We start from the raw sequence: 25,160 nt of genomic DNA on the forward strand, positions 1-25,160 counted from the left end.
TAACATTGAGTTCATATAAGATAGAGAGAGAGAAAAAAATGGAACCTTACAAGGGAGTGGTTGGAGAAGAGAACCAAATGAGTTCTTTTATTTTCTCTTGAGTGTTGCCCCTTTTCCTTCTCTGTTCTTTCTTTGTTGTTCCTTTTTAAAAAAAAAATTTGCTTCTGTTTTCAATTTTTTCCGGTCCCCCTAGCAGTTGCTAAGTTTGGGATTTATAGGGGGTGAGATTAGGGTAAGAAATCATAATCTGGTTGGGCCAAATGGGCCCAATTCATCTTCAAATTATCTTCCCGCCTATTTTTACTTCAAAAACATTTTTCACTTATCAATTAAATTACTCCGGCCAAAATTGGGTGTTTATAGTCCTAAAACACAATTTTTCCTATTCAAAAAGCACGAGATATCTGACTTTGCCTCGGTAATCAAATCCAATGTCCATAGTTTGCTGCCCACAAAAAATGTGTTGTCACTTGAAGGTGAACCAGCATAGTGTTTGTGTAAATGTGGGGTGCATGGCAAGCTCCATACCAGCATGGTTAGGTGTGAATGTGATTTCCAAGCCTAACAATTGGTTGTATATACTATCACTCTTACTCCTAACAAGTCAATACATCCTCTTTCTTTCAAAGGATTAATGCTAACCTATTGCTATCCATACATCTTTTTGCCAATACAAACCATAGCACTCGATAACTGGATCAGTTGCACAAGTAGTTAATTTGATCTACTGCGAAATTTCTTTCACATACACAAATGTGTATAATTCCAATGGCTTAAATTCAAGGTAGCTGATCCATGCTAGTTATCCAATATCAGCTAATTCTACTAAAACTACTTTTCACAATGAAGTATGCCAAGATAAATCAATTAGCACAAACTCAATTTCAAACAAACCCAGAAAACACAATTTATCAAAAACAACTTTAAAAAAGAATTTTCAAACACAACTTAAGCATTATAAACTTCTGTAATATATTACTGACCTTGTGATGATCTATCTATTTATCTATCTATCCAATCTTTTCAGTTCCACTGATCTTCTCAGCAGCATGCCAGCATCCCTAGCCTTCTCAATGTAACCCTAATGAGGAGGAGGAGGAGTCAATGTAGCCATAAACCGGTTCGCCGGAAAAGGCGACAAATCAGGCACCAATGCAGCCTCTCTCAAACCCCCTTCAGGCAATGCCTCAATTGCCTCCTTCTTCATCCTCAACAGAGTCGATTCCGAAGCTTGTCTAACTCTATGCTTCCTCATCATAATCCTACTATACTCCTTCACCAATTCTCTTCCATCTTCAACACTCAATTCATACTTAGTCAATTTCTCAACATCCACTAACCCTAATGTTATCAAATCCAACCCCGGAGTTCCAATTATCGTAGGAGTCTCCGATACTTTCAATTTATCGTTCTTCTTCTTCTTCATCATCATCTCGAGTTCTCGTTTGCGATCCTTGCTGATTAAGCCCATTGTCTCACGCGCTGATTCACGCGCGCGTTGCTTTGGGGTGCTTGATCTTAGCTTTTCCTTTTGCGGTTCCGCTAACGGAACAACGTTGGATGAGTTGATGGGTTGAACGAGAAGAGTTGAAAGGATTGAACTTTGTGAGTCACAAATGTTTGGCTTCATGGGACGGTGTCGTTTTGGTAAGCTATGATTCAAATGCTGGTATCGTAAGTGAAGTGTTTTCTGGTTGCACCATTGCAGAGGTTCTGTAACTACGCAGCTGAGAGTAGGTCTGGTGGAGAAAAGGAGTGGGCTGGTAAACGTGGGAATTTGATGGGCCATGCCATAATTTAGGCCCATGATTAATGGGAAGTTGGAGAAAGAAGAAATAACCAAAGAAATTTTCACAACATATTACAAATTTAATTTTAATAAATAACATTTTTTTATGTGTTGGATAAATCTTCATACAAATTTTGGTGTAATGAATGAAGGAGCATATATCCCACAATTTTCATTTCATGTCAGTTATGATTAATTAAAAAAAGTATTTAAAATAAAAGTTTAATAATTAAATATTTCTGAACAATTATACAATTAAGTAACCCAAGTGAGACAGAATTCCCATAACTTAACAGTGAGTGAGACTCCTCTCAAGTAATAGAGAGGCAAGTGACTTTTTCCTTTGTATTTTAAGGGTAAAAGTGTAATATCCTTTTAAATAAAAGGGATATGAATATCAATGTGTGTTATCTTTTATTTACTTTTACATAGCACTTGCCTCTCCATTAATTGAGGGGAGTCTCACTCCTCAATAGTAGGCGTGTGGGATTTTGAAGATAGGGAAGCAACCAATGAGAAAGCAAGGTTCAACCAGGTGTCAAGTGATTGAATGAGTGTCTCAAATTCACATCAAAAAAGTGGATTACAAGCCAACATACAACAAAGTCTTCTCACAAAACTTCTCTCATTTCTCAGAAAACAGTAAAATACTAATAATGGCAGCAGCCACAGTTGTTGTTCCTCCTAGGATTCTGACCACAACCAACGTTGTTCACTGCTCTGCTTTGCCTTACCTCTCTCCTCGCTTCTCTAGAACCATCACTCCTTCTTTGTTCCTACCTTCTCTTAAACACCTCCAAGGTATTCTTTCTCTTTACTTCTTTATTGTTGGATAAACTCTTAGATAAATATATAATATGTTGCATACTTGGTGACTCAAAAAGTATATGACTTTAAAAAATTTCTATTGCCTTTAATTTTAATTGCATGCTGCTTTATTATTATTTTTTCACAGAAATATTAACTACAAGTTACAGTAGTGTGATTGATTTTTGTGCTATTTTGAACCCTGCAAACCATGTAGTGCAGCACAATTTTTGGTACTTTGCAGTGTAAAGAATGTCTTATAATTGCATGATAAGAAGTCGCCAAGGAACTACGAATGCCCACCAGTAATTGTCTAAGTTTTTATATTCACAGTTAGCAATTATTGAATAAAACCAATAAACATGTTTTCTCTCAATTAAGCCTTTTGTGTCTGTAATTTTAACGAGTCCCTCCCTATCCTTAAGAAGAGTACTAGTTATATTGTTTCTGGTTTCATTGTTCTTGTTATTCAGTTCAGTTATATTGTTTTTTATTTACTATTCCTTTTTCAGTTCTAACTTACTTTCTTATTTCTTCCCGTTCAGAGTCAAGGAAAAGTTCTCTGATTCAGATCAGAGCTTCTTCAGAGGAAACTTCTACTTCTGCAGATGCTAATGAGTTGATCACAGATCTGAAGGAAAAGGTAAGAAGTTTATTAATTGGTTAATTTCAAGAATTTAGTTTTATCCCGAACTTTGTTTTCGAAAATCTACAATCTTGCAATTCCAATATTCTCTTTGGCAACCTTTCTTTAAACCAAGTGGAAATAATATCGTGAATTTATCATTATCAGTGGGATGCTGTTGAAAACAAGTCCACAGTACTTCTTTATGGTGGTGGAGCTGTAGTTTTTGTTTGGCTATCTTCAATTCTTGTGGGTGCCATAAACTCAGTTCCCGTGGTAAGTCAAAAGTGTTCATTCTTGTTGAATATAAATTCGCCTTTTCATATTTTGTCATCACCTCTGGTGGTAGAGCCATTGGTTAGCATGCATGTATGCTTCAGTAGTTATACTGATACAAAGCCTGGTGAACAAATCTGAAATAATTTTATTTGTTTCAGCTTCCTAAGGTTTTGGAGTTGGTTGGATTAGGATACACTGGATGGTTTGTCTACCGGTACCTTCTGTTTAAGGTTGGTAAAATAAACTGTGAATGCTTTACTACTTTAAAATCAAACATGTTTGTTCTGTGCACATGTGTTATGAACCCATGAAACCACTGAAAATTTGATGTAGATTGAGAATGAAAAAGATTGAATTTTATTAAATGATTGACTATACTGAACAAGAAAAGGAGAGTGGTATCTTCTCCATGGTTTTATATTTCACAACCCCTTTTACAACTGAGCAATAGCTCTTTTCTCACATATGAAACACTGACTCCAACACAGATACTGGACATGTCACTCGAACACAAATACTGTCCAAAATACATGACAGAGGGACAAGACACCATATAATATGAACATGTCAAAAAAAATTGAATTCACATTCAATATTTCCTTATGATGATGGTCCTCACAGAAAACATTAAAAGGCATTAGTTTACAAAGTAAGCATTTTGTCTCATTACAAAAAAGATCACAAAATATCATATAATTCACTTTCATTTTTAATACACCTAATACCTTTCTCTCCCCTTCTTGATCATCATCATTGAAAAGGATAACATATAGCTTAGGTTCATCAAGTTAGCAACTTGAAAATCAAGTGATACAAACTCATCTTATGTTGTATTCCACATTTTATTATCTCTTTATCCAAACTTTTCACCTTTTAAAGTTTTCGTAAAAATATAAAAAATTGAGAGCAGCGTTCAAGAAGTGTCCAAGTCAATTTAGGGTGTCGGTTAAGTGTTTGAGTTGTTAAAGACCATTTAAATTGGACACATGTGATGAGATATCGGCTTAGTGATCATGAGTTTATAGGTTTAAATCCTAGAAATAGTCTTTCCGCTTGTGGGGTTAACTGGGTAAGGCTGTGTACATCTACCTTCCTAGACCATACTAAATGGGAGTCTTGTGCATTGAACCACCATTTTTTTTTGTGTGTGCCTGTGCTGTGCTATAGATCTGTTCTGATAAAAGCGGTTGAATTTTGAGTGAGCTCGATGTCAGGCTGTGTAGAAGTGGCCTTGTGAACTATTTTCAACATTGGATACTTCTGCATTCAGAAATCCTATTTTTGTTAGCTGATCATGTTATCTTAAATAAGCATATTTCGTTTACTAATTGTGCTACACTTTTATACAGTCTAGCAGAAAAGAACTAGCTACAGACATTGAAGTACTGAAGAAGAAAATTGCTGGAACCGAATAGAAGAATGTACCATGTCAAGTTGATCTTTTCCTGCAACATCATCTGTTCTCATTTTGCTGTATTTCCTGGTGTAGGATAGAATTGTTCTCAACCTCTATTACCATGTATCAACCTTATTCCATTGTTGAAATTATGTAGCAAAATTTATGTATAAAATATGGTTCTGAATGGAAACTAACTCTTTTTACTTCTGTTAATGACTGAGGAAATAACATTGCCTTAGAGTTATGCCTCAAGTTACTTTTTCATGCTTGGAAGGTGGACATCCTTTTTGGATTGACAACAAATCAGGCTGTTGCTCACTGGCCATTGTTCTTTACAAGAGTTTCGAACTAATGATATTCAAACAAAAATAAAAAACATAATGAATATTTATTGGTCCGGAACATGATTTGATTTGAGACACAGTTTGGTAGAGCAGATCTTTGTCCTAGATTAGAGTTATTTTGTAGTTAAAATAATAAGAATGCTAACAAGTTTCTTTATGGTGCCTCATTTACAACTGAACTATTTGTTTTAAGTTTTTTATATGTACCTTTAAATAAACTATTGATCCCCCTGAATTGATAACTTGACATTTAGTGAAATTTATCCTGTGATCATTCCATATTGAAAGTCACATATTGAGTCCCTCCATTTCTTTCTTTATAAATACGTATCTTTAAACATGTATTCTCATAACACCAAAAGGTGTTCACTCATCTCACTTAAGGAAAACAGAACTAGATGAAGATCATATTCATTGACTTGTGATGTTGAGTTCATTTAAACAAAGCAATATGTCTAACAAAGGTACAAAATTGAAACTGATAATTTTAAGTTGTGTTATGAATCTTAGTGTAGATCGTGTGTAATTCTAACATGAATTACTATATTTTGTTATAATCAAAACCATTCTGGCAATGCATTTCTTAAAAGTTAGAGTAGTTTACATGACAATAATGTTAGTACAACTTTGTAGACATGACAATGCCAAGTTGAAGCTTTTACAAAATAATTGTTGATAAAGCATCCTAGACATGAGAGTATTGTGTTAATATTACAAAATAATTGTTGATAAAGCATCCTAGTATTGTGTTAATATTACAAAATAATTGTTGATAAAGCATCCTAGTATTGTGTTAATATTACAAAATAATTGTTGATAAAGCATCCTAGTATTGTGTTAATATTACAAAATAATTGTTGATAAAGCATCCTAGACATGAGACTAATTTGCCACCCTAGCGAATCCTTTGCCTAAAATAAGCAATCTTCATAGTTGGAGGTGCATAGCTTTCGCCTCTCATAAGGGGACTACCCTTACCTAAGTCCTAGTTGGCCACAACTCATTCTTCCCCTCTTTCATCAACTACCTATAAATACATATAAAAAACAATATGTAGCTACATAATTAGAGTTTTTTTTTTTACTTTTAAAGAATCTAATAATTGATAATGACAACAAGTCAATAAAAAATTAATACACCCTTTTTTCTTTTCATGTGCTGGCCAATGTTATTAGAATAGAACTCTTTAACATATTTCATCAATTCATTTCTTCACAGCCACGTTATTCCACATATACCTCTGATTTCTAGGCACAAGAAACTCCATTAGCATCTTTACTTACATATAAACAACCGTTGGAGAATTCTGATATGTAATCTCATTTGTTTTTTCAACCAATATCACTTTTTATAAGTTGGTACAGGTTTACCTTCAAAACCAAATCCATAAAGTGCCTTACATTACATCATTCTTCTTCAAAGACTTGATTGAAGAAGGAATCTGATTATTTTGTTGCATGTAAGAAGAAACTCATGCAGGTCATGGGTTGAAAAAGAAAGGAGATTCTGTTATACCTTCTCAACCAAAGGTTATATGCAATTTTTTTCTTGGCCGAGACTTTGGTTGGTGAAGGAGTCTAATTGTGTGAGTTTCCTTAATATTTGTCTCTCTATAAGCATAGAAGAAAAGAAAAGCAAGTTTGTGGTTAGAAAAGTTTCCCTTCCACTCATCAAGAGTAGTGAAAATAATGCATGATATATAAAAAAAATCTCAATGGGTTTGGTTCATCAATGGATCTCCATGAAAGCCATTCAAGAATTCAACATTAAAGACTTCAGAAAAAGGCTTGTAGGGTGAAATTCATGGGTCTAAAGGTAGAAAGATGGTGGCAAATTACATGGATATTTGTCTCTTTGTTTCTGTCATCTTTGGTTGAAGCCTCAGATACTTATGATCATGATTCATTAGATACCTTCCTTTGCAAGCATGCTAACAAAGTGATAGAAAAGCCTAGAACAGGTGCTTTCTACAACATTTCTCTTCCTGGTAACTTCACAGGCATGAAAATTTCGGTTGTTCGATTGCGAACCGTCTCTTTCTGGTTAAGAGGAGTGAATTATAGTTTCTTCAATATTCCAAGAAGAGTTGTGCCACAGCCTAATAGGAAGAGAATGGCTATATTATATGAAAACTTAGGCAATTGGTCTTCTCATTACTACAATGTGCCTAACCACACAATGCTAGCTCCAGTTTTTGGTGTTATACCTTACACTTCATCAGAAACAACATTAATAGAATAATAGATTGTGAGAAGATGAACCTTATCATCCAAGGAAAACCCATCAGAATTCAATTTCCTCACATTAGGCCATATGCAAAAAATGTGACACCAATTTGTGTCAAGTTTGGTGCTGGTGGATCAGTGAAATTCAGAAAAATGATTAGGCCATATGTGTGTGAAGCGAAGAGTGAAGGGCACTACACTATTGTAGTTCCAACAACAAAATCTCAAACACAGAACCTTAGCAAAGGGTTTAACATATGGTGGGTGTTGGGATTTGTAATATGTTTTGTTGGGTTGGTTGTGTTGGTTTTGGTCTTGATAATTATAGTTAAAGTGGTCAAGAGAAGAAGAATGAGAAAAATGGAGAAAATTTCAGAAAAGGGTGAGGCTTTTGATACATTCTGGATTGGAGAAACTAAAGTACCAGTTGCTTCAATAAGGAGAACTCAACCAGTTCTTGAGAATGATGATGTTCCTAGTTAATTGGTTCTTCAATTAACACTTTCCTCTTTTTGTAGTATTAACTTAATCCAAAAGAATCAGTACATAATTGTTGATTGTTTTGAGCTAAATAGAAAAATATAGCTATCACTTTTTTTTTTACTATCAAGAATATCATCTCATTCAATGGTTTTTTGGGATATGATTGTTCATCCCAACAAGTATCATTCTTAGGAATTAAACTTTTAATCTTTTGGTCGTTCTCATGATCTAATATGGTCTTAGACCAGTAATCCAATATCATATTTGTACATATCTATCACTTTGATGACATGCTTTGATATATGAATAGATAACAAATTGTGTATGTATTAACATATTATTGACATAATGAAAATGTATTTACTTCCACCTTTTGTTAACAATTACCATGAAAATATTACAATTTCAAAATATAATACAAACCTGTGCAATCCAAACACTTATTCACTAGTTTATTATCATTGTACCCATCATTATTTGCGTTAATTTCCTAGCTCCAATCATGTAACTCTCCGCACACTCAATCCTTGTGGAGTTTGTAGTTTAACATGGTTGTGCTTGGTGCATAATTTATTTCAAGTTACCATTCACAGTAAAAATGATAGAGTGTTATGTTTTGTGTTATGAGTTTTTTTGTCCGTCATCTATTATTTATTTTTATTATTTTTATTTAAAAATTAATAACAATCATTAATATAAAAAATGTAGACAAATGATGTAACAACTAAGAATATAAAAAACTATGATTCATAAATATTAAACTAAGAAATATTTTTTTAATAATGACATTGCAAATCTTATATTTTTGTCTTCTGGCTTCACTAAGTATGCATGTATGATGTATCACAGCTAATAAGTGTCTTGCTTGTACACTCATCAAAACACCATTAAAATATTTAATAGTGTATACTTAATTATTTATTGTTAACAGAGGCTATCATATAAGAATAAATTAAAGAAAATAATGTATATAATAAGAATATGAGAGTTTTTTATATTGTTATTATATCATCTATCATTAATATTTAATTTTTATTAATTCTTAGATAAAAACTATACAAACAAATTGTGAATGATTAGTGTATAAATATTTACTATTAATAGTATATAAATCCTATATTCTATAATAATATGCAATTACATTTCTTTTTAAAATGAAGATGTAATATTATAATATACATTTGATTTTGATGACGATAATTAGATGCGGTGATAGTTTGCATGTAATTGACATACTAATATGTAAACTAATTTATGTTGCTCTTCCGTAAAGGATAACTAGGTAATTTGATTTACTGTTTTAAGATAAGAAGGTGGTATATTTATGTATGTGATGATAAGAACATAAAGTTAAATTACCATTTGGATTGAAATCTTTTTGTTAGATTACACAATTTCCTCGAACAACTTTTACATAACTTTGCTATATATAATTGTTGAATACAAGAAAGCTAAAAGTTCATTGCTTCATATTTTGGGTAGAGCTGTAATCTTGGAAACAATAGCTTATCTGTTATCATTGTAATTCAAAAAGTATTCAATTTAAATACATTTAATCTTTTCTGATTCAAATAATTTTTATTATTAATTGGCAATTAGCATGATAAAGACTAAATTCACATTTCTACAATTTCATAAATCAAATAAATCTTATATTTAACATTGTGAAACTCGATGACATCAAATCCGAAAAGATTACCTACCAGGTTTAATTGTTTTAAATTTTTAAATCGTTTCATCATTAATTTTTATAAATATATAATTATGTATAAATGTAAAAAATTATAATTAATAATTATGTATAATTAAGTTAAAATAATATTTCTCCGCCGTATCTTTTCTTAGACCATAGTAAAATAAAATATTAGAGTAATGTTTCATTTTTTTTAATTTTAGCATAATGGGATCACAATTTTCTTAGGTTCAAAGTGATTTAACCCTCATTTAATTAAGACTGTAAATCAATATTATTTCTAAGTTCAGTCAGTGACCTGATAAGTCAGACTGTCTGGTCTGATCTAGTTCTCACATACTACTTATATTACTAATTAACAACAAAAAAAGAGTAGAAAAAATTTATTGGGCAGGGTGGGGTAACCTAGATTGGATCCCATAAATGATGACCACGTGTACGGTTTGATGACCACCGTAGATATACACTCCCAACCGTATATATGTCATACCCATACGCCATCTCTACACATGACACGTGTATTGTCACGTGGAATTGTCTTTCTTCTCTCTTTCTTTCTTATTCACCACATCACCCTTTTCTCTCTCAGAGACAAAAATACTAAATTTCTCTTCCAAACCTTAATTTCAGGATAGTTGAAGCTACTAGAATTGATTATTATTCCTTTTTCATTTTTTTTAATTTGGTGAGGTTTTTTTATCGGTTACTAGAAGATTTGGGTATTTGTCAGGTACGTTGAATTATGTTCAACTTTGGAGTTATCTTGATAAAGTTTTGATTTTTATTTTGTTTCTGGGTCTAATTATATTTTTGTATGTGGTAGCATAGAAACTGAAGTGTAATATAATTTTGTTTTATATTTTTTTTACTGGGGTTGTGTTTTGAATTGTTTTTTCTTTCTTTTTGATAATTATATATTTCTAGCTAGCTGAAGAAAGAGATAAGAGCTAATTGTTCCTTGGATCTCCTTTTGTATGTGGTGAATTCTATGAATTTGTGTGTTTTGATTTGATTGGGTAAGGGTCTTCTTTCCATTTTAAAAGTTAAATTTATTAATTTTCTGTTTAATTTAATTTCCCATATGAAATAGTTTAAAATGAATAAGGGGGTATGGATCAGGATTAAAACCTCTGAATTTTATTTATTCAGTTAGCAAATTTAGGATTTTCAATATTTCTCTCTCACCCTATGATGAAAAAAACTTTGGTTTTGAAGGGCTTTTTAGTCATTAAGTTCTCAGATTTTGCTGTTGGATTTGATTATCTCTGTTTCCTGATTGTGGGGTCTAAAAAGTGAAAATTGACCCTCTACAATTCTGTAATTGACTGACTTTTAAGTCTTTGATTTCATTTTGTTTGTGGTACTTACCAAGAAAATAGTCATCTTTGTATGATGTTATCTCTATTGTAGCTTACAAGCTCATAGTGTTTAACATGTTTTTATTTTCTAAGTAGTTATTAACAGAATGAACCAAATTTGTCACTGCAATTATACTGTTGCTAGAAGCCTAGAATTTCTCTCTCACCTTTGATGTAATTGTTTGCAATTCTTGCATCTGACTTTAATGATTTCTATATGAAGCAATAATTTAAAACTGTTGGAATTACTCTTCCTTATGCTAGTTTTTTTTGGCACTTATAACCTGTTGAAAATTTCCGTATCAAAAGATTATGTTGTCCTGGTTTCTACCTAGGACCCGATGCGGGTTTGGAAGCACATAAATTCTGGCCTATGAATTTTTGCCTTGCATTCCTTGCAACATTTTCCCTTTGATAACAGCTGACAGGGTTCCTATTAATGCAGTTGCTTCATGGGAAACAGTGAGGAAGGGAAGTGCATTAAGACCGAAAAGCCTTCTTCACCGGTAACAACTTCAAGCTGAGATCAATGTCTTAATGTGTGTGGAAACAATTTACAAGCTTGTTCTAAATACTATTATTCTTACCTTGTTAATAGGATCAGGCTAACCGGGCGAACCAGGCCAATGTTCATGTCTATCCTGATTGGGCTGCCATGCAGGTACTTTCCTTTTGCCTTAATTTCATTTGTATCTTATTGCCTGTAGTTTTAATTTTTTACTTTCCGCTTAAGATAAACTCAGTATAATGTATATAACTGCCATCAAACTTTAATATGTGCTACTGTCACTTAGTCAATCACTACCAATGACTATGTTTAATTTATTTGTTAAAAGACCAAGTTTATTGGATTTCCTACTAGCTATTCTACTATTTTGAAAACTTTAATCTACATCTGTGATAATTGCGAATGGAAAGCATCATTATCCTTGGAAGACATCAGCTACCTGTTATTCACAAAATATTGTTCATTTATTTCCATTTTGACTTATGGTTGAACCAATGATCTAATGGAAACTGTTTATTTTGTATTTGTTCCTCCTATGGTGCAGTGTCTTACTTATTCTATACTTCGTGAGTTGCAATCAATATTAATCCCCTGATTTAATATCATGCTGAAATTCTGCATGGTGTTGCTAGTAGTTTTGTAATCAGTTAGGTTAAGAATCTCCAATAAATTTTACATTGGACCTGGAGTGCTTTCGCTTCTGAGAATAGTTGCCCACTATAAACTGTATATGGTGATTTAAAGTGCCTATATTATCTTCAGGCATATTATGGACCAGGATTCAGCATTCCACCATACTATAACCCAGCTATGGCGGCTGGTCACGCTCCTCATCCATATATGTGGGGTCCACCACAGGTAGTGCCTCAAAGGGTTGTTTATTTGGTTATATGATATCATTATCCTTATGTTTTTTGGATGTCATGTTATACGCAGTATATGTCAAACATGAAAATCTGCCATCTTATTGTTTCTTGCAGCCTATGATGCCACCATATGGGCCACCTTATGCAGCAATTTATCCACACGGAGGGGTTTATACTCATCCTGCAGTTGCTATTGTAAGTCTATGTTGTTACAATTTCTCTTATAGTTGTTGCAATTTATGTTTTTTATTTTTTGGACCATGAGTTGTTTGATTTTAGTGTTCTATAATTTATGAATTTGGACCATAAATGGCCGATACGTCGACACACATTTTTTCTAAAAGATAGGATACGACACGTTCAAGGATACGTGTATAATATAATAAAAAACACATAAAATATGATAAAATTATAAGTGTAAATCAAAATATCCAAAGTAAAAAATATAATGGAAATTGAAAATCATTGTCCTCCAAAATTCCAAGTACCAAAATTAGAAAATATAGTAGAATAATTCATAAAATTGCTTATTGTCTAGCCCTAGAAACACAAATAGTATCAATTGCATCTCATCCTTGATAGCGATGTTGTGGATCGGAGAGTAGGTATGGTGGATCAGCTATTGGAGGGTCAATGCGGTGTGATAGTATGTTGGTATGAGTCTTTGTGGTCTTTAAATAAGTTGGTGTTTTATTGAAAATGAATCTATCTTATCCTATTTTATTGAAAACGAATCTATATTATCCTATATTTTATTGGAAACGAATCCAATACGTGTCTTGATATTCATTTTTTTATTTTTTGGATACTCTACGGATACGTATTCTTCGCGAATCCGAGCGTATCCGTGTCGGATATGTGTCGGACACCGACTCGCGAGGGTGTTTGATGAATCCGTGCTTTAGAGGCTAGGAATATACTGAGATGTGATTCCTTTATTTCCAACATTTTTTGTTGTTGTCATTAACTTATCCATTCTTTGATGTCCTAGAAGTAACAAATCATTGTGATTACTTCATAACTGCTATTGTTATCAGTAGCAGTCTTTTCATCATGGCATATATGCTTTATTGGTTGAAATTTTTCCCTTCTACACATGAATAATATCGTTAATAATACTGTTAACATATAGGGGCCACATTCACATGGGCAAGGAGTTCCATCTTCACCTGCTGTAAGTTTTGGTTTTCTCTGAGATCACCTCCTACTCTTTTGGTTCCTTGAAAAATCAAGTATTACGTGTTTGACTTGGTGGAAAAAATGCAGGCTGGAACTCCTTCAAGCGTGGAGACACCAACCAAAATTTCTGGAAATACTGATCAGGGTTTAATGAAGAAACTGAAAGGGTTTGATGGGCTTGCAATGTCAATAGGAAATGACAATGCTGGAAGTGCAGGGCGTGGAGCTGAAAACGTGCTGTCACAGAGGTTTGTTGATCTGTTTTCTTTTTATATGGTTTGTTATGAGAAAGAATTCTACTTTCTTTCATCCATATTGAAGATTGGTCCTTGAATCACTTACTCTCCATGTTTCATGTTCATAACTGAATAACTTTATGGTGACATCAACAGTGTGGATACCGAGGGTTCAAGTGATGGAAGCGATGGCAACACTTCAGGGGTCAGAACTTTCTTGCCTTTAGCATTTTTCCCATTGCATTTTTTGGATCATATGCACTAATAGTCTATTTTAATGCTCAGGCCAATCAATCAAGGAAAAGAAGCTGCGAGGGAACACCAACCACTGGTATAACTCAATTTTTCACTAAGTGTCATATCTTGGTGAACAACATAATGTTCCTTGATAATTACACTTCCTTGATCAGTGTATGCTTGATGTCAACCACTTCATTGAGAATAGTCTTGATAAGTTGTATGCTATTCTATTATTTATGCACAGTAAGGTGATCCTACCATGTAATGGTGATTATTTGTTTTCCCTATTAGAGGGTGAGTCACAATGTTGCAACAATAAGGTTTTTGTTTAGTGACCATGAGGCCACAAGCTCAAGTCCTGGAAACAGTCTTTTCACTTGTTGGGTAAGGTTGCGTACATCTACCCTCTCCAAACCCTACTAGGTGGGACACTCATGCACTGAGCAGCCCCTTTTTTATGGTGAAACTACCCAAGTTTTTAACTTTATGATTAGTTTGACAAAGGTGATATTAACATGAGAATTTACCTGGTTTTCATACTGAATACAATCAAGCTATTGATGTCTTATGCTTGCAATTGTTAGTAAAATCAAGTCCATACTTTCAGAATGTGATATATATCTACAAACTACAAGTGTCTGAATGTATTAACTCTAGGAGTTTGGTTGTCAACATAATCTTTGAGCTGGTAGTTGTAATTTTTCCAACTGTACAAGCAGATCGAGAAGGGAAAACTGAGGTAGAAGATAATCCAGTTTCCAAAGAAACTGCTGCTTCTAATAAGATGGTGTCAGCTACGCCAATCAGTGCTGTAGGAAAATTTGTTGGACCTACAGTTTCTTCAGGTATGACCACAACACTGGAGCTGAGGAACCCTTCGGCTGTTAATGCTAAGGCAAAATCCACAAGTGTCCCACAACCTTGTGGAGTTTTGCCTCCTGAAGCTTGGTTACAGGTATGGCAGTTTATAGTTTTATACTTCATCCTAAATGGTTCAGATCATATCTAGTACATTAGAAATGCTTCTGAACTACGGTACAACAATAGTGAACTATCCTTACCTTTTGCTGACACCTAAGTAATTGCTGTGAGTATGTTTGAATTCCTTAGGATGAGCGAGACCTGAAACGTGAGAGGAGGAAACAATCAAATCGTGAATCTGCTAGAAGGTCCAGGCTTAGGAAGCAGGTAGAAACTGCTGCAGTTTTGTTTCATAGACTTGTAAACCTTCTTTTGCTTCTTTAGCTGTCAGATAAAACACAAAAGTTGCTTAGTTTCTTTACTGTCACATGCTTGTACCTTTGTTGCACGTGTTGCTTATCCATGTATCCCTAAAAAGAGAGTTAAAAAAGGTTGCACGGATGAGAAGAAAGCTCATGACTAATGCACATATTTCTCTGTTCAGGCTGAGGCTGAAGAATTGGCACGAAAAGTTGATAACTTGACTGCCGAGAATGTGTCACTGAAATCAGAAATAAACCAGTTGGATGAAAGTTCTGAGAAACTGAGGGTGGAAAATGCTACATTGAAGGTACTGTTTGTATAATATCCCTCTATACCTTTAAAGTTTATAGTTATTCTATGTTTCCATGGTACTGAGTACTTAATTGCTTTTGACTCAGGAAAAGCTGAAAAATGCTCAACTGGGACAAACAGAAGAGGTCATTTTGAACAGCATTGACATCCAAAGGGCTATACCTAGAAGTACAGAAAACTTACTATCAAGAGTTAATAATTCCAGTTCCAACGATATAACTGCAGAGGATGAGAATGATTATGGTGAGAACAAACCAACATCTGGGGCAAAGCTGCATCAACTACTGGATAATCATAGAGCTAATGCTGTTGCAGCTAGTTGAAACCAGTAATTATACTGGTTGATTATGTAGTTTTGGCATATTAGAAGCCCAAAATTACTGCTAACAGGTTTCAGAGGGATGGATCAGCTGAATTTTAGAATCTATATCCATCAATACTAGAACTAATGATTTGCTTTTCCATTTCTTAGGACATAAACCCTGTATTCTATTAGATTTGACAGAAGTGGATGGCAACCTATAAAGTTTGTAAATTGAAGAGTTAGACATTTAGTTTAGACTTCAGATGAAGGTTATTGAACTGTTTTATAATTGGTGTGTATTAACTATTAGTGTCAACCTCCTAATAGTGACTGAATAAAGTTATTATGACTTATGCATATCTTTGCAAACAAGTTTTCATGTTGTGGCTTATGGCATGCATATTACCTTTTGACATTCATGTTGTGGAAGCAGGAACATGGGTCTTGATATTATGAAATCAGCAAAGCCCATGTGAGCCTCCCAAGAGAATTTTCTGATTGGCCTGCGATTTGGCATAGCATTTATTATTATGTTATGGTGACTAAACATTGATGGATTATTATGTTTTGATAGGTAGGGATTGTGAGGTACAAAGTCAAGTAAAAGAGAATTAGAGGACTTGGGGTTTGAAACCCTACCTGGGTTAGAAAAAATTTGAATCTTGAATATTTTCATTTTCTCTCCTCGTGTACTAAAAGTAACTCAACAACATGGTCACTATATGGTTTAGTTCTACTTGAGATACTAGGAAAAACATCTAGTATGATTTCTACATGTTCATTAGGAAAGGTTGGGTTATCTAAAGAATCAAGAACATCAATTATGGTCTTGATTTTGATGAGATGATCCCGTGTCGATTGTGAGCTTTTCTTTATGCATTGTAATTAAGATTGAAATTGTTCCCTAGCTTGAGTTGAGAAAGGCCAGTGAACGAATTCTCAAAGTGAGCTTGTATGAACACAATGAACAAATGGAGGAAGCATGGTTTCTAATATGAATTAAACATAGATGATGACAACAATCGATCGCAATTACGAGGAGATTTGGAGCATTTGGGATGTGAGGAAATGATGCAAGCTGCGTCTACAAATCACAGCAAAGATTTGATGTTGCTAAAGGAGAAAATAAGATTTCTGTAATGACTTATTTTCAGGAGGTATGCATGACTTTCTGGCTAAATTGCTATTAATGGAAAATAAGTGCAGGATACCTATGAGTAACAGCTTTGTATTTTTTTCACATGTTTCTGCTTCCACATTTTCAGGTGATAGCCAAAATTGGTGTCTGATATGCAGGGGTTATTAATTGTACAAGATGTTCCAAAAAGAAATAAGATAGTGAGATGTCATGATTCATAAAGGTTGGGAAACTAAACAAAAATGCGGTAAAAGTTGATCCAAAAGATTACGTGATTACATATTTTTTGCACCATTTATTTACAGTAGTACTAATACATACTCCTATACTCACTAAGCATTCCTCAGCGTCACAAAGAAGAACAATGTGCAGAAGAGGAAAACTGGCTTGGCTCTCAAAAACCAGGATGTCACACCTCTATAAGCAAGTTGTGCAATTGACATCCTGTACCCAGATTCTGCAGTAAATTTCATCGCATATTTCCCTCTCGCAAGACATCGATCATATTGTATATTCTCTTTTGATCCTTTGATTCAATCTGCATAGGTAAAATAATTTCATAAGGTAAGATTGTACAGAATGAATGGTTAAAGTAGTATGCTTCAGGATAAACAGAGAATGTCATCAACTCTAACATTATAAATCATATCTTATGTCAGAAACTTCTAAAGCTACCAAAGCAGTTATGTATGGTTTCATTCTCTCTTTTGTGCTGTATTGTACTTTTTTCTTCTTCAAATAAAATGGACGCTAAAGGTCTGTTTGCGAGTTGGCTTTCGGAGGGTAAGGAAGGGAAGAGAAAGGCTTGGGAGCCATGAAATAATACACTTCAAGATGGCTCTTAAGCCTTCCCTTTCCCTCCAAAGCCATAAGAAGATAATCTGATGACAAGAGATAAATTAAATGGAAGTATAAGCACCTTCTTCGCAAGGAAAAGTGCAGCATCAACAGTGCCCTCTGCATAGATCGATCTACCACAAACGTTGTGTTGGAATTCAAATGAAACTCTGCAACATTTTTTTGAAAGAAACAGAACATAAGAGAAATATTTCAGTGAGAACCGACAAGAAATATGTCAAAACATATAAAAGAAAATGAGATGAAATGAAGACTTTAATTCTTACGTTTCATCAGGTGATGTCAAATGATACATATGAAATGCATGACCAGACAAGTGTTCCTCCGGGACTCCCACCATTTCAAGTTGTTCCTTGGGATCCCTGGTCAATTGAATCTAGCAAAGTTCATTGGAAAAAGGAAAGAAAAAATCCAGTTAGATTTCATACAACTTCTAATACAAAGACCAGAGTAGTGCAATCTATATAGAGACCAAAATGGCAGCAAGTTGGTAATTTTTCTTTCAGTGCACAGTGTGAGCAACATGAAGTTAGGCATGGAAATTGCATTATACTTTAACCTTAATATCACCGACATCTAAGAATCAACAAATCTTTAAAATTAAGTGATAGGTCACTGAATAGGACAACCTACAAGTGAAAATTTACTGATAACTAACATGTGATTAGAAATCAGGAAAACATCAATGTGAACCACAAATCATACTAGGATATAAGCTTGAGATATATTTGGCCATGCTCAAAAGAAGTTCAGCAAGTGAGGAGTATAGCATGGTCAAGAGAAAATACTGTTCTGTAACACAATGAACAACACAGTATGATCTAACAAACCTCATCCATATTGAAAGACACCCCCAGTTTGTTGAAGCAAGAAATTACAGCCTTAGCAGTTCCAGATACATCAGCTTTGCTTGCCTGATGGGACTCCAATACCTATGATTTTTGGAAGAATGTATGAGATTTTAATTTCAGATCAAGCAGAGCTTAATTAAAAGCACTAAAATTTAGAGTTTATGAAGCCTAGCGTATTTTTAGGGATGGGAAAACAAACATTTTTATTGAACAGTTATATAAGCAAGGCCTTCTCTCCAAAACAGAATCCCTTGAGAATACCGCAAACACAAACCATTAGACATTAGAAACACAAGCTTATGATATGCTACTTTGTGTTCATATATAAAAGGTATACATCTTTTGACACACTTTTCGCTTGGCAATAAGAGCAACAGTAATTTCAGCATGACTGCAACTTCTCTTTCTAATTACAAGCAAATTTTGTCCAGAACGTCCGAACAAGAATTGCCAATACTGTAACTGTGAAGTTATAAGCATTGAAGCAACTGATTTACTTGCACCACGATCTGCTTATGTTTTGACCAATTCAAAACTCTTCACATTCTATTCACTTAACCTCTCTGTTTGAGTAACATTCTCTTTTGTGGTTTTACCGAGTTTTAGTTTCAGTAGGATAGTATGTGAAACCCATGGGGGAAAGGATGGCAACATCCCCTTCTTTTACTTTCAAAAGGTGTAATAGGATAACTAAGTTCCTCAAAAACTGAGTCTTAAAATGTCATTATGGCAAAAGAGTTACCTGCAAGGAATACCCAGAGAAGGCACCAGGAAACTGCTCAGCCATAATTTCCATAGCCGCAAGAAAAGCAACAACCTGATGGAAAAAAGTATAACAGCATGAGAATGATATAAGACGGGAGTGTAAAAGACATGACAAATTGATCGAGGTTCTCTGAAGTTATGATATACCTGTTTTCCCATTTGAGGGGATATCACAGCATAAACTTTTGAGTCTTCAACAGTCTTATGTAACAACTCCCTGTCTCCACCAGTGGTCCCCATCACAAAGGGCACCCCAACCTTACAATATAACTCTGCATTGCCTGCATATGAGAATAAAACAGAAAAAACAGTAACGTAAGTCAATAGATGAATTCATAAATGGCACCAACACTATTAGAGTCTTTATAAAACCAAAAGTCAAATTATGTTACTATTATGAAAATCAAGACACATCTAGAATTGCATAATCATAATATACACAGGTCAAGTACAGTACACATACTCTATGATATCAAAAACGTTCTCAATTCCTATGTTAAAAATGTAAAGGTTTGTGTACCAGAAAGAAGAAAAATGTGAAGAGTTCCGTTTTAAGATAAATTATGACCAGGGCATGCAAGATACTTGAGTTTCTATCATGTCTGGTGGATCTTGTCCTTTTTTTGCCTTTCCTTTGCCACATGCGGGCTTAAACAAATTACATTATAAGATGGAAAATGGTGAAGACTCAATTTTGGCTTATATGTCTCTACGAATGAGCAAATATGTTTCAAAGCACATACCATTTACTGCAGTTGGTGCTGTGTAATCCACAACAACCAAATTAGGATATTTATCAAGAACAGAAGCAAGAACACTTTCTCTGTCAGAAGGACCATGCACAAAAAACTCATTTCCACCAATCTGAAAAGTCTTTCCAGATTCCTCTTCAAGCCCAAATGACACAGGAACAACATGCAGTCCAGCAGCCTGTGCAGCTTGAATGACAGCCTTTCCCATTTTCCCAGTGCATGCATTAACCTGAATGGAATGAAGTTACATTACATGCATATTGTACTTTGTGATTTACAAGCCACTATTTTAAAATAAAGATAGGCAACATACAGGAGCCAATAAATTATGAAGCATGGGCATTTCAAAATGGCCGCCATGTCTGTGTAGGGCATGTGTCCATATCAGACAGCTTCAGACATGACTTTAAACTCAGGATGGAAACATCCAAACGACACAACAAGAAAAGATTACAAAGTGGAGAAAAACTGAAATGATGGTAGAAGTGATTACGAATTGTGTGGTGAAATAGATACATAGTCACAAAAGATATAAGGAAACAAACAAAGAAAATGTAAATGGTCTTAGAATCGACTAAGATTAATACAGCATCCCCAAATTTTCAGGATTAACCTTCTTCTTTCTGTTGAAAATCATTAACCTATACCCCTTATAGTCATCGGTCGAAAACAGTTGATAGTATCAACATAGATAATAAGCTGTGTTATAACTAGAAATTCAACCTAGACCGTTATCATACCATTGGCCTAGTGACCAACTATTACTGCAAATGGAAGGAATTTATATGATAATAACATCATGACGCAGTAACTTCGGAAATTAGACCACATATTATAACCTATAGCATTGAGCTTAATTTAAGAATATACTAAAACTAACACACTTGAGACGCAAAAGATTCACATTCCAAATTAAACTTTAAAGACAGGGTTCATAAAGCAATGCAAAATCAAATGACCGCAATTTAACAAGTTGGCCACACAAAAATAAAATGGCAAATCAAGCTAAGGCGCATTTGAGAAAACAGCTTAATTAAACACTTGCATGTTAAGTTATTTGATAAACTTATTGGAATAATGGACAGAAAAGCTATAAAAACCATCCTAGGTAATCACCATTAATGGAAGGTTCTGGTTCGAAGGAGCAGATTTTTCAAGAAAAGTTTGAACCGGTGTGGCTGACATTGATACAATGGGAAACGAACGCGATCTTGTTCTGTTGTGTGAAATGGGAACACTACTCCTTGCACTACCTTCTCTGGAGACAAATGCGAGTTGATTGTGGAGCACGCTGGTTGGGATTTTCATCAGAGAATATGCCATGAGAGTGAGAGAGTTAGGACAATTTGGGGTTTAGGGTTTTAGGATTTTGATAAGCTTTACGCACCGTTTCAGGTTTATGCTGTGTTGCAGAGTCTTATATGTTTTAAGGCTTTCCTTTCTCCATCTGCCATTGTTGAAGGAAATGAAAAGTTCATCATTGTCCCCAATTTTGTATAATTCTCCCTTGCAAATAAAATATAATTACAAATATTATTATTATTACTGAAACAAAATATGACATATCATTTAACAAGAGATCTTTATTCATGTTTGATAGTCACAAATTCAATGACTTCTTTTAGTAGTGATTTCTAATCAAAGTTCAATTGAATTTGGTTAATTTGATTTGGGGAAATTAATTTAAAATTTGAATTGTATTATTTTGTATTACCAAGTATTTTTTCACATTTTTTGGTGAACAATTAATCTCTTTTGATGTCTGTAAATTCTCAATATTTTCTAGTTGGGTCTTACACCATTATATCAACGATTTGTGAGTAAAAAAAACTCAATTCTATGATTGATATATGAGTTTATTATCTTTAAAATGTGGAGTACCAATGACAATGACCAGATGATAGGACCTCGTGCACCTTAACTATAGCTTCAGAGTGACAACTTTGATCGAATGTGTAGGATAGGTGGGAGGTGATGACATGAAACAACCAATCTTGAAACACCACTCTTTCATCTAAGGATGGACTGGGTCCCCTGATTGTTTTCTTATCACATTGAGGAGGTTTTTCTATGTTAAATTTTTTGGTATTATTTTCATACTCTTCTTTATTTTTTATCCAATTTGCCCATTTTGCATCTTACAGAGGAGGGAAATTGGTACTAAATTTCTCAACAGTGGTATCAGAGCTCTCAGGTTCATTCAGGGAGCTTAGCATGTGTAGTCCAAGATGGAAGGAGTCACAAATATCTCATTTGATGGAGATATGTTCAACTTGATAGCTGTCAACTATTCCTATTGGAAGCCCATGAAGGAGGATCATATATATTGCAAGGATATGCATGAGCCTATTTCTTGCCAAGATAAGCCAGAAGATAAAGATGACAAAGATTAGGAGCTTTCGAATCGAAAAGTTGTTGCAATGATTCAGAAATATATTGATAGAAGTTTATTTGAGCATGTGTCCACATACACAAATGCTTATGAGTTATGGTCGAAACTTAAATCTATGATTCAAAAGAAAACTCTAAAAAATAAAGTATCTTGTAAAAAGGTTGGTAAAACTCGACTACAAATATGGTCAGAGCATGATAGTTCACTTAAATTCATTCAAGGGTCTTATCAATAAATTGACTAAGGTAGACATAAAGATAGATGACGAGCTGCAAACATTTCTACTATTGAGTTTGTTGCTTGAAAGCTGGGATATATCAGTGTTCACACTTAACAACTCAGTCCCTGATGAGAAGGTCTCCATGGACACTGTTTCAGACAGTCTATTGAATGAAGAATCCAGAAGGAAAGAATGGAGTACATCATTCCACTCTGAAGCAAATATTGTGGAGAGACATGGAAGAAGTGAAAATCATGCGAGGAATGAGTCTCGTGAAAGAAGCAAAAGCAAATTTAGAGGTCGTTCTTAATCTCGCACGAGGTCAATAACATGCTATTATTGTAGTAAAGTAGGGCATATGATATCTGAATGCAGGTTCTATAAGAGAGACTAGAAAGTTGGAAATGTTCATGAAGGTTTAGTTAATATAAGGAAAAATGGTCATAAGTCTTTCACAGCCGTCGCCACAGACGATGATGTTCTCCTCATTGGAGAAAACAATTACCTAAACGTTGCATATGGTGATTGTGCTCTGATCGTTGATTTTGGTGCTTCTTTTAAAGTAAGTCCACGTGAAGGTTTCTTCTTAAACTACAAGAAAGGTGATTATGGTACTATGAAAATGTGAAATCATGTTACTAGCAAGATTTCGGGAATTGGCGATATTGTGCTACTAACATACACGGGAGGAAACTTGTACTGAAGGAGATGAGACATGTCCCAAATATGCGTCTCAACCTTATCTTAACAGGTAAGTTGGATGACGCAAGTTTTGTAAGTCACTTTGATGCTGGAAAGTGGAAACTAGCAAAAGGCAATATAATTATTGCGAGAGGATCAAAGGACATATCTTTATACATTATGCAATGAGGAATTTGTTCTAGAGAAGCAAATGTTGCTACCGACTCCAAAGATCTTTGACATAGAAGATTGGGGCACATGAGTGAGAAGACACTTCAAATGCTCGCTAAAGACCACCTTCCAAATATAAAATGTCAAATTTTAGATTCATGTATTGGCTATCTTTATGATAAACAATATAGAGTCAATTTTCAAAGAATAGATAATCCCTCACGAGAGATAAAGTACTTGAATTGGTGCATTCATATGTTTGTGTATCTTATGAAAGATATCTTGGAGGAGCCTACTACTTTATCACATTCATAAAAAATCAATCGAGAAGAGTATGAGTGTACTTGTTGAAAAACAAAGATCAAGTACTATCAACATTCAAAGAGTTTCATGCACTAGTAGAACATGAGACTGGTAAGAAGTTGAAGTGTTTGAAAACAGACAATGATGGAGAGTATCATGGTCCATTTGAATCCTATTGCAAGGCTCATGGTATCGGACTATAGAAGACACCACCAAAGACTCCTCAATTGAATGGAGTAGTTGAGAGGATGAACTGCACAATTCAAGAGAATATCAAATGCATGTTGCGGGATGCCAATCTCCTTAGTTCTTTATGGGGTAAAACAGTAAAGACCGTAGTAGATATAATAAATCGGACACCTTCAAGACTCCCGAACAAAGAAATTCCAAAGCAAGTATGGTACAAGAAGAAGGCATCTTTGAACCACATGAGAGTATTCAGATGCAAAGCCTTCGTTCACATTCCAAAAGATGAGAGAAAGAAGTTGACTACTAAGACCAAAGAGTGCATTTACCTTGGGTCCCCAAAGGATGAATTTGGATACAGACTATGAGATCTAATAAATAAGAAAGTTGTGAGAAGCAGAGATGTTGTGTTCTTTGAGGGTCAGACGATCAAAGATGTTCAAAAGAGAAGCTAGTGCAAGTCCAAAGTTCACATTGATTTAGGGGAAGAGATTCCTCAACAGACAGATCCTCATCATAAGATAAATCCAGAACAGATAGACCAACAGGAAGATCATGTTCACACAGAACTTGAACAAATTAATGAAGAGACAAATCGGGATGAGGTGGTGGTAGACACACAAATGCATTAAGAATCCGAGCCAGTAGAGCATCATATGCAAGTTGAATTGAAGCGCTCTAAAAGAGGCATAATACCTTCTTCAAAGTATCCTGAAGAAAATTATATCACATTGATAGATAATGGTGAACTTCAAGACTTCTTAGAAGCTATGCAGACAACTGATAAAGAAGAGTAGATTAAGGTCATGGAAGATGAGATGAACTTGTTACATGAGAACCACGCTTATGATCTGGTGGAGTTGCCAAATGGAAGAAAAGCCTTCAAAAAAATAAATGGGTTTATAGGCTTACAGTTGAAGAAGGAAGCTCAAGACCATGGTACAAAGTTCATATTGTTGTGAAAAGATGCAA

At 34.4% G+C, this 25,160-nt stretch overlaps 3 protein-coding genes and 2 pseudogenes across 9 annotated transcripts; 3 read left to right on the forward strand and 2 right to left on the reverse strand.

Annotated features, from left to right (window-relative positions):
- Positions 506 to 1,821, reverse strand: LOC109356433 (annotated as a pseudogene).
- Positions 2,368 to 5,233, forward strand: LOC109357436 (protein CURVATURE THYLAKOID 1A, chloroplastic-like). 2 transcript variants are annotated; one of them, XM_019601398.1, is made up of 6 exons: positions 2,368 to 2,590; positions 3,142 to 3,239; positions 3,390 to 3,497; positions 3,659 to 3,730; positions 4,850 to 4,941; positions 4,977 to 5,233. In XM_019601398.1, the coding sequence occupies exons 1-5, from the start codon at positions 2,446 to 2,448 to the stop codon at positions 4,913 to 4,915; spliced, it is 489 nt and encodes a 162-aa protein (XP_019456943.1). In that variant the 5' UTR covers positions 2,368 to 2,445; the 3' UTR covers positions 4,916 to 4,941; positions 4,977 to 5,233. The 2 variants fall into 2 exon arrangements, with proteins under 2 accessions (XP_019456943.1, XP_019456941.1); XM_019601396.1 differs by having other exon boundaries at positions 2,369 to 2,590; positions 4,850 to 5,233.
- LOC109356112 lies at positions 6,139 to 8,002 on the forward strand (annotated as a pseudogene).
- On the forward strand, positions 10,202 to 16,243 carry LOC109357313 (common plant regulatory factor 1-like). 6 transcript variants are annotated; one of them, XM_019601195.1, is made up of 13 exons: positions 10,202 to 10,374; positions 11,448 to 11,508; positions 11,601 to 11,663; positions 12,273 to 12,368; positions 12,491 to 12,571; positions 13,509 to 13,550; positions 13,643 to 13,803; positions 13,948 to 13,996; positions 14,077 to 14,122; positions 14,751 to 14,986; positions 15,142 to 15,219; positions 15,437 to 15,562; positions 15,654 to 16,243. In XM_019601195.1, exons 2-13 carry the CDS (start codon positions 11,455 to 11,457, stop codon positions 15,888 to 15,890), a joined length of 1,269 nt encoding a protein of 422 aa, XP_019456740.1. In that variant the 5' UTR covers positions 10,202 to 10,374; positions 11,448 to 11,454; the 3' UTR covers positions 15,891 to 16,243. The 6 variants fall into 6 exon arrangements, with proteins under 6 accessions (XP_019456740.1, XP_019456742.1, XP_019456741.1 ...); XM_019601197.1 differs by having other exon boundaries at positions 11,607 to 11,663; XM_019601196.1 differs by lacking the exon at positions 10,202 to 10,374 and adding an exon at positions 10,536 to 10,660.
- LOC109355895 (4-hydroxy-tetrahydrodipicolinate reductase 2, chloroplastic-like) lies at positions 17,196 to 21,692 on the reverse strand. Its single transcript, XM_019599165.1, has 8 exons — positions 21,352 to 21,692; positions 20,227 to 20,464; positions 19,631 to 19,764; positions 19,461 to 19,535; positions 18,698 to 18,799; positions 18,134 to 18,243; positions 17,929 to 18,016; positions 17,196 to 17,547 (listed from the first exon to the last, which is right to left on the reverse strand). Exons 1-8 carry the CDS (start codon positions 21,556 to 21,558, stop codon positions 17,479 to 17,481), a joined length of 1,023 nt encoding a protein of 340 aa, XP_019454710.1. The 5' UTR covers positions 21,559 to 21,692; the 3' UTR covers positions 17,196 to 17,478.

The sequence above is a fragment of the Lupinus angustifolius genome, chromosome LG09 (genome assembly GCF_001865875.1).
Source record: "Lupinus angustifolius cultivar Tanjil chromosome LG09, LupAngTanjil_v1.0, whole genome shotgun sequence".
In the NCBI taxonomy this organism is placed as follows: Eukaryota; Viridiplantae; Streptophyta; class Magnoliopsida; order Fabales; family Fabaceae; genus Lupinus; species Lupinus angustifolius.

Coding starts and splice junctions, on each gene's coding strand:
- LOC109357436 (XM_019601398.1), top strand. CDS start 2,446: ATGGCAGCAGCCACAGTTGTTGTTCCTCCTAGGATTCTGACCACAACC. Junction 3,240..3,389: donor TCACAGATCTGAAGGAAAAG/GTAAGAAGTTTA, acceptor TATCATTATCAG/TGGGATGCTGTTGAAAACAA. Junction 3,498..3,658: donor CCATAAACTCAGTTCCCGTG/GTAAGTCAAAAG, acceptor TATTTGTTTCAG/CTTCCTAAGGTTTTGGAGTT.
- LOC109355895 (XM_019599165.1), bottom strand. CDS start 21,558: ATGGCATATTCTCTGATGAAAATCCCAACCAGCGTGCTCCACAATCAA. Junction 18,244..18,697: donor TGTCTTTCAATATGGATGAG/GTTTGTTAGATC, acceptor GAACTTTGCTAG/ATTCAATTGACCAGGGATCC. Junction 17,548..17,928: donor CACTTTTCCTTGCGAAGAAG/GTGCTTATACTT, acceptor TTACCTATGCAG/ATTGAATCAAAGGATCAAAA.
- LOC109357313 (XM_019601195.1), top strand. CDS start 11,455: ATGGGAAACAGTGAGGAAGGGAAGTGCATTAAGACCGAAAAGCCTTCT. Junction 12,572..13,508: donor CTCATCCTGCAGTTGCTATT/GTAAGTCTATGT, acceptor GTTAACATATAG/GGGCCACATTCACATGGGCA. Junction 13,551..13,642: donor GAGTTCCATCTTCACCTGCT/GTAAGTTTTGGT, acceptor GAAAAAATGCAG/GCTGGAACTCCTTCAAGCGT.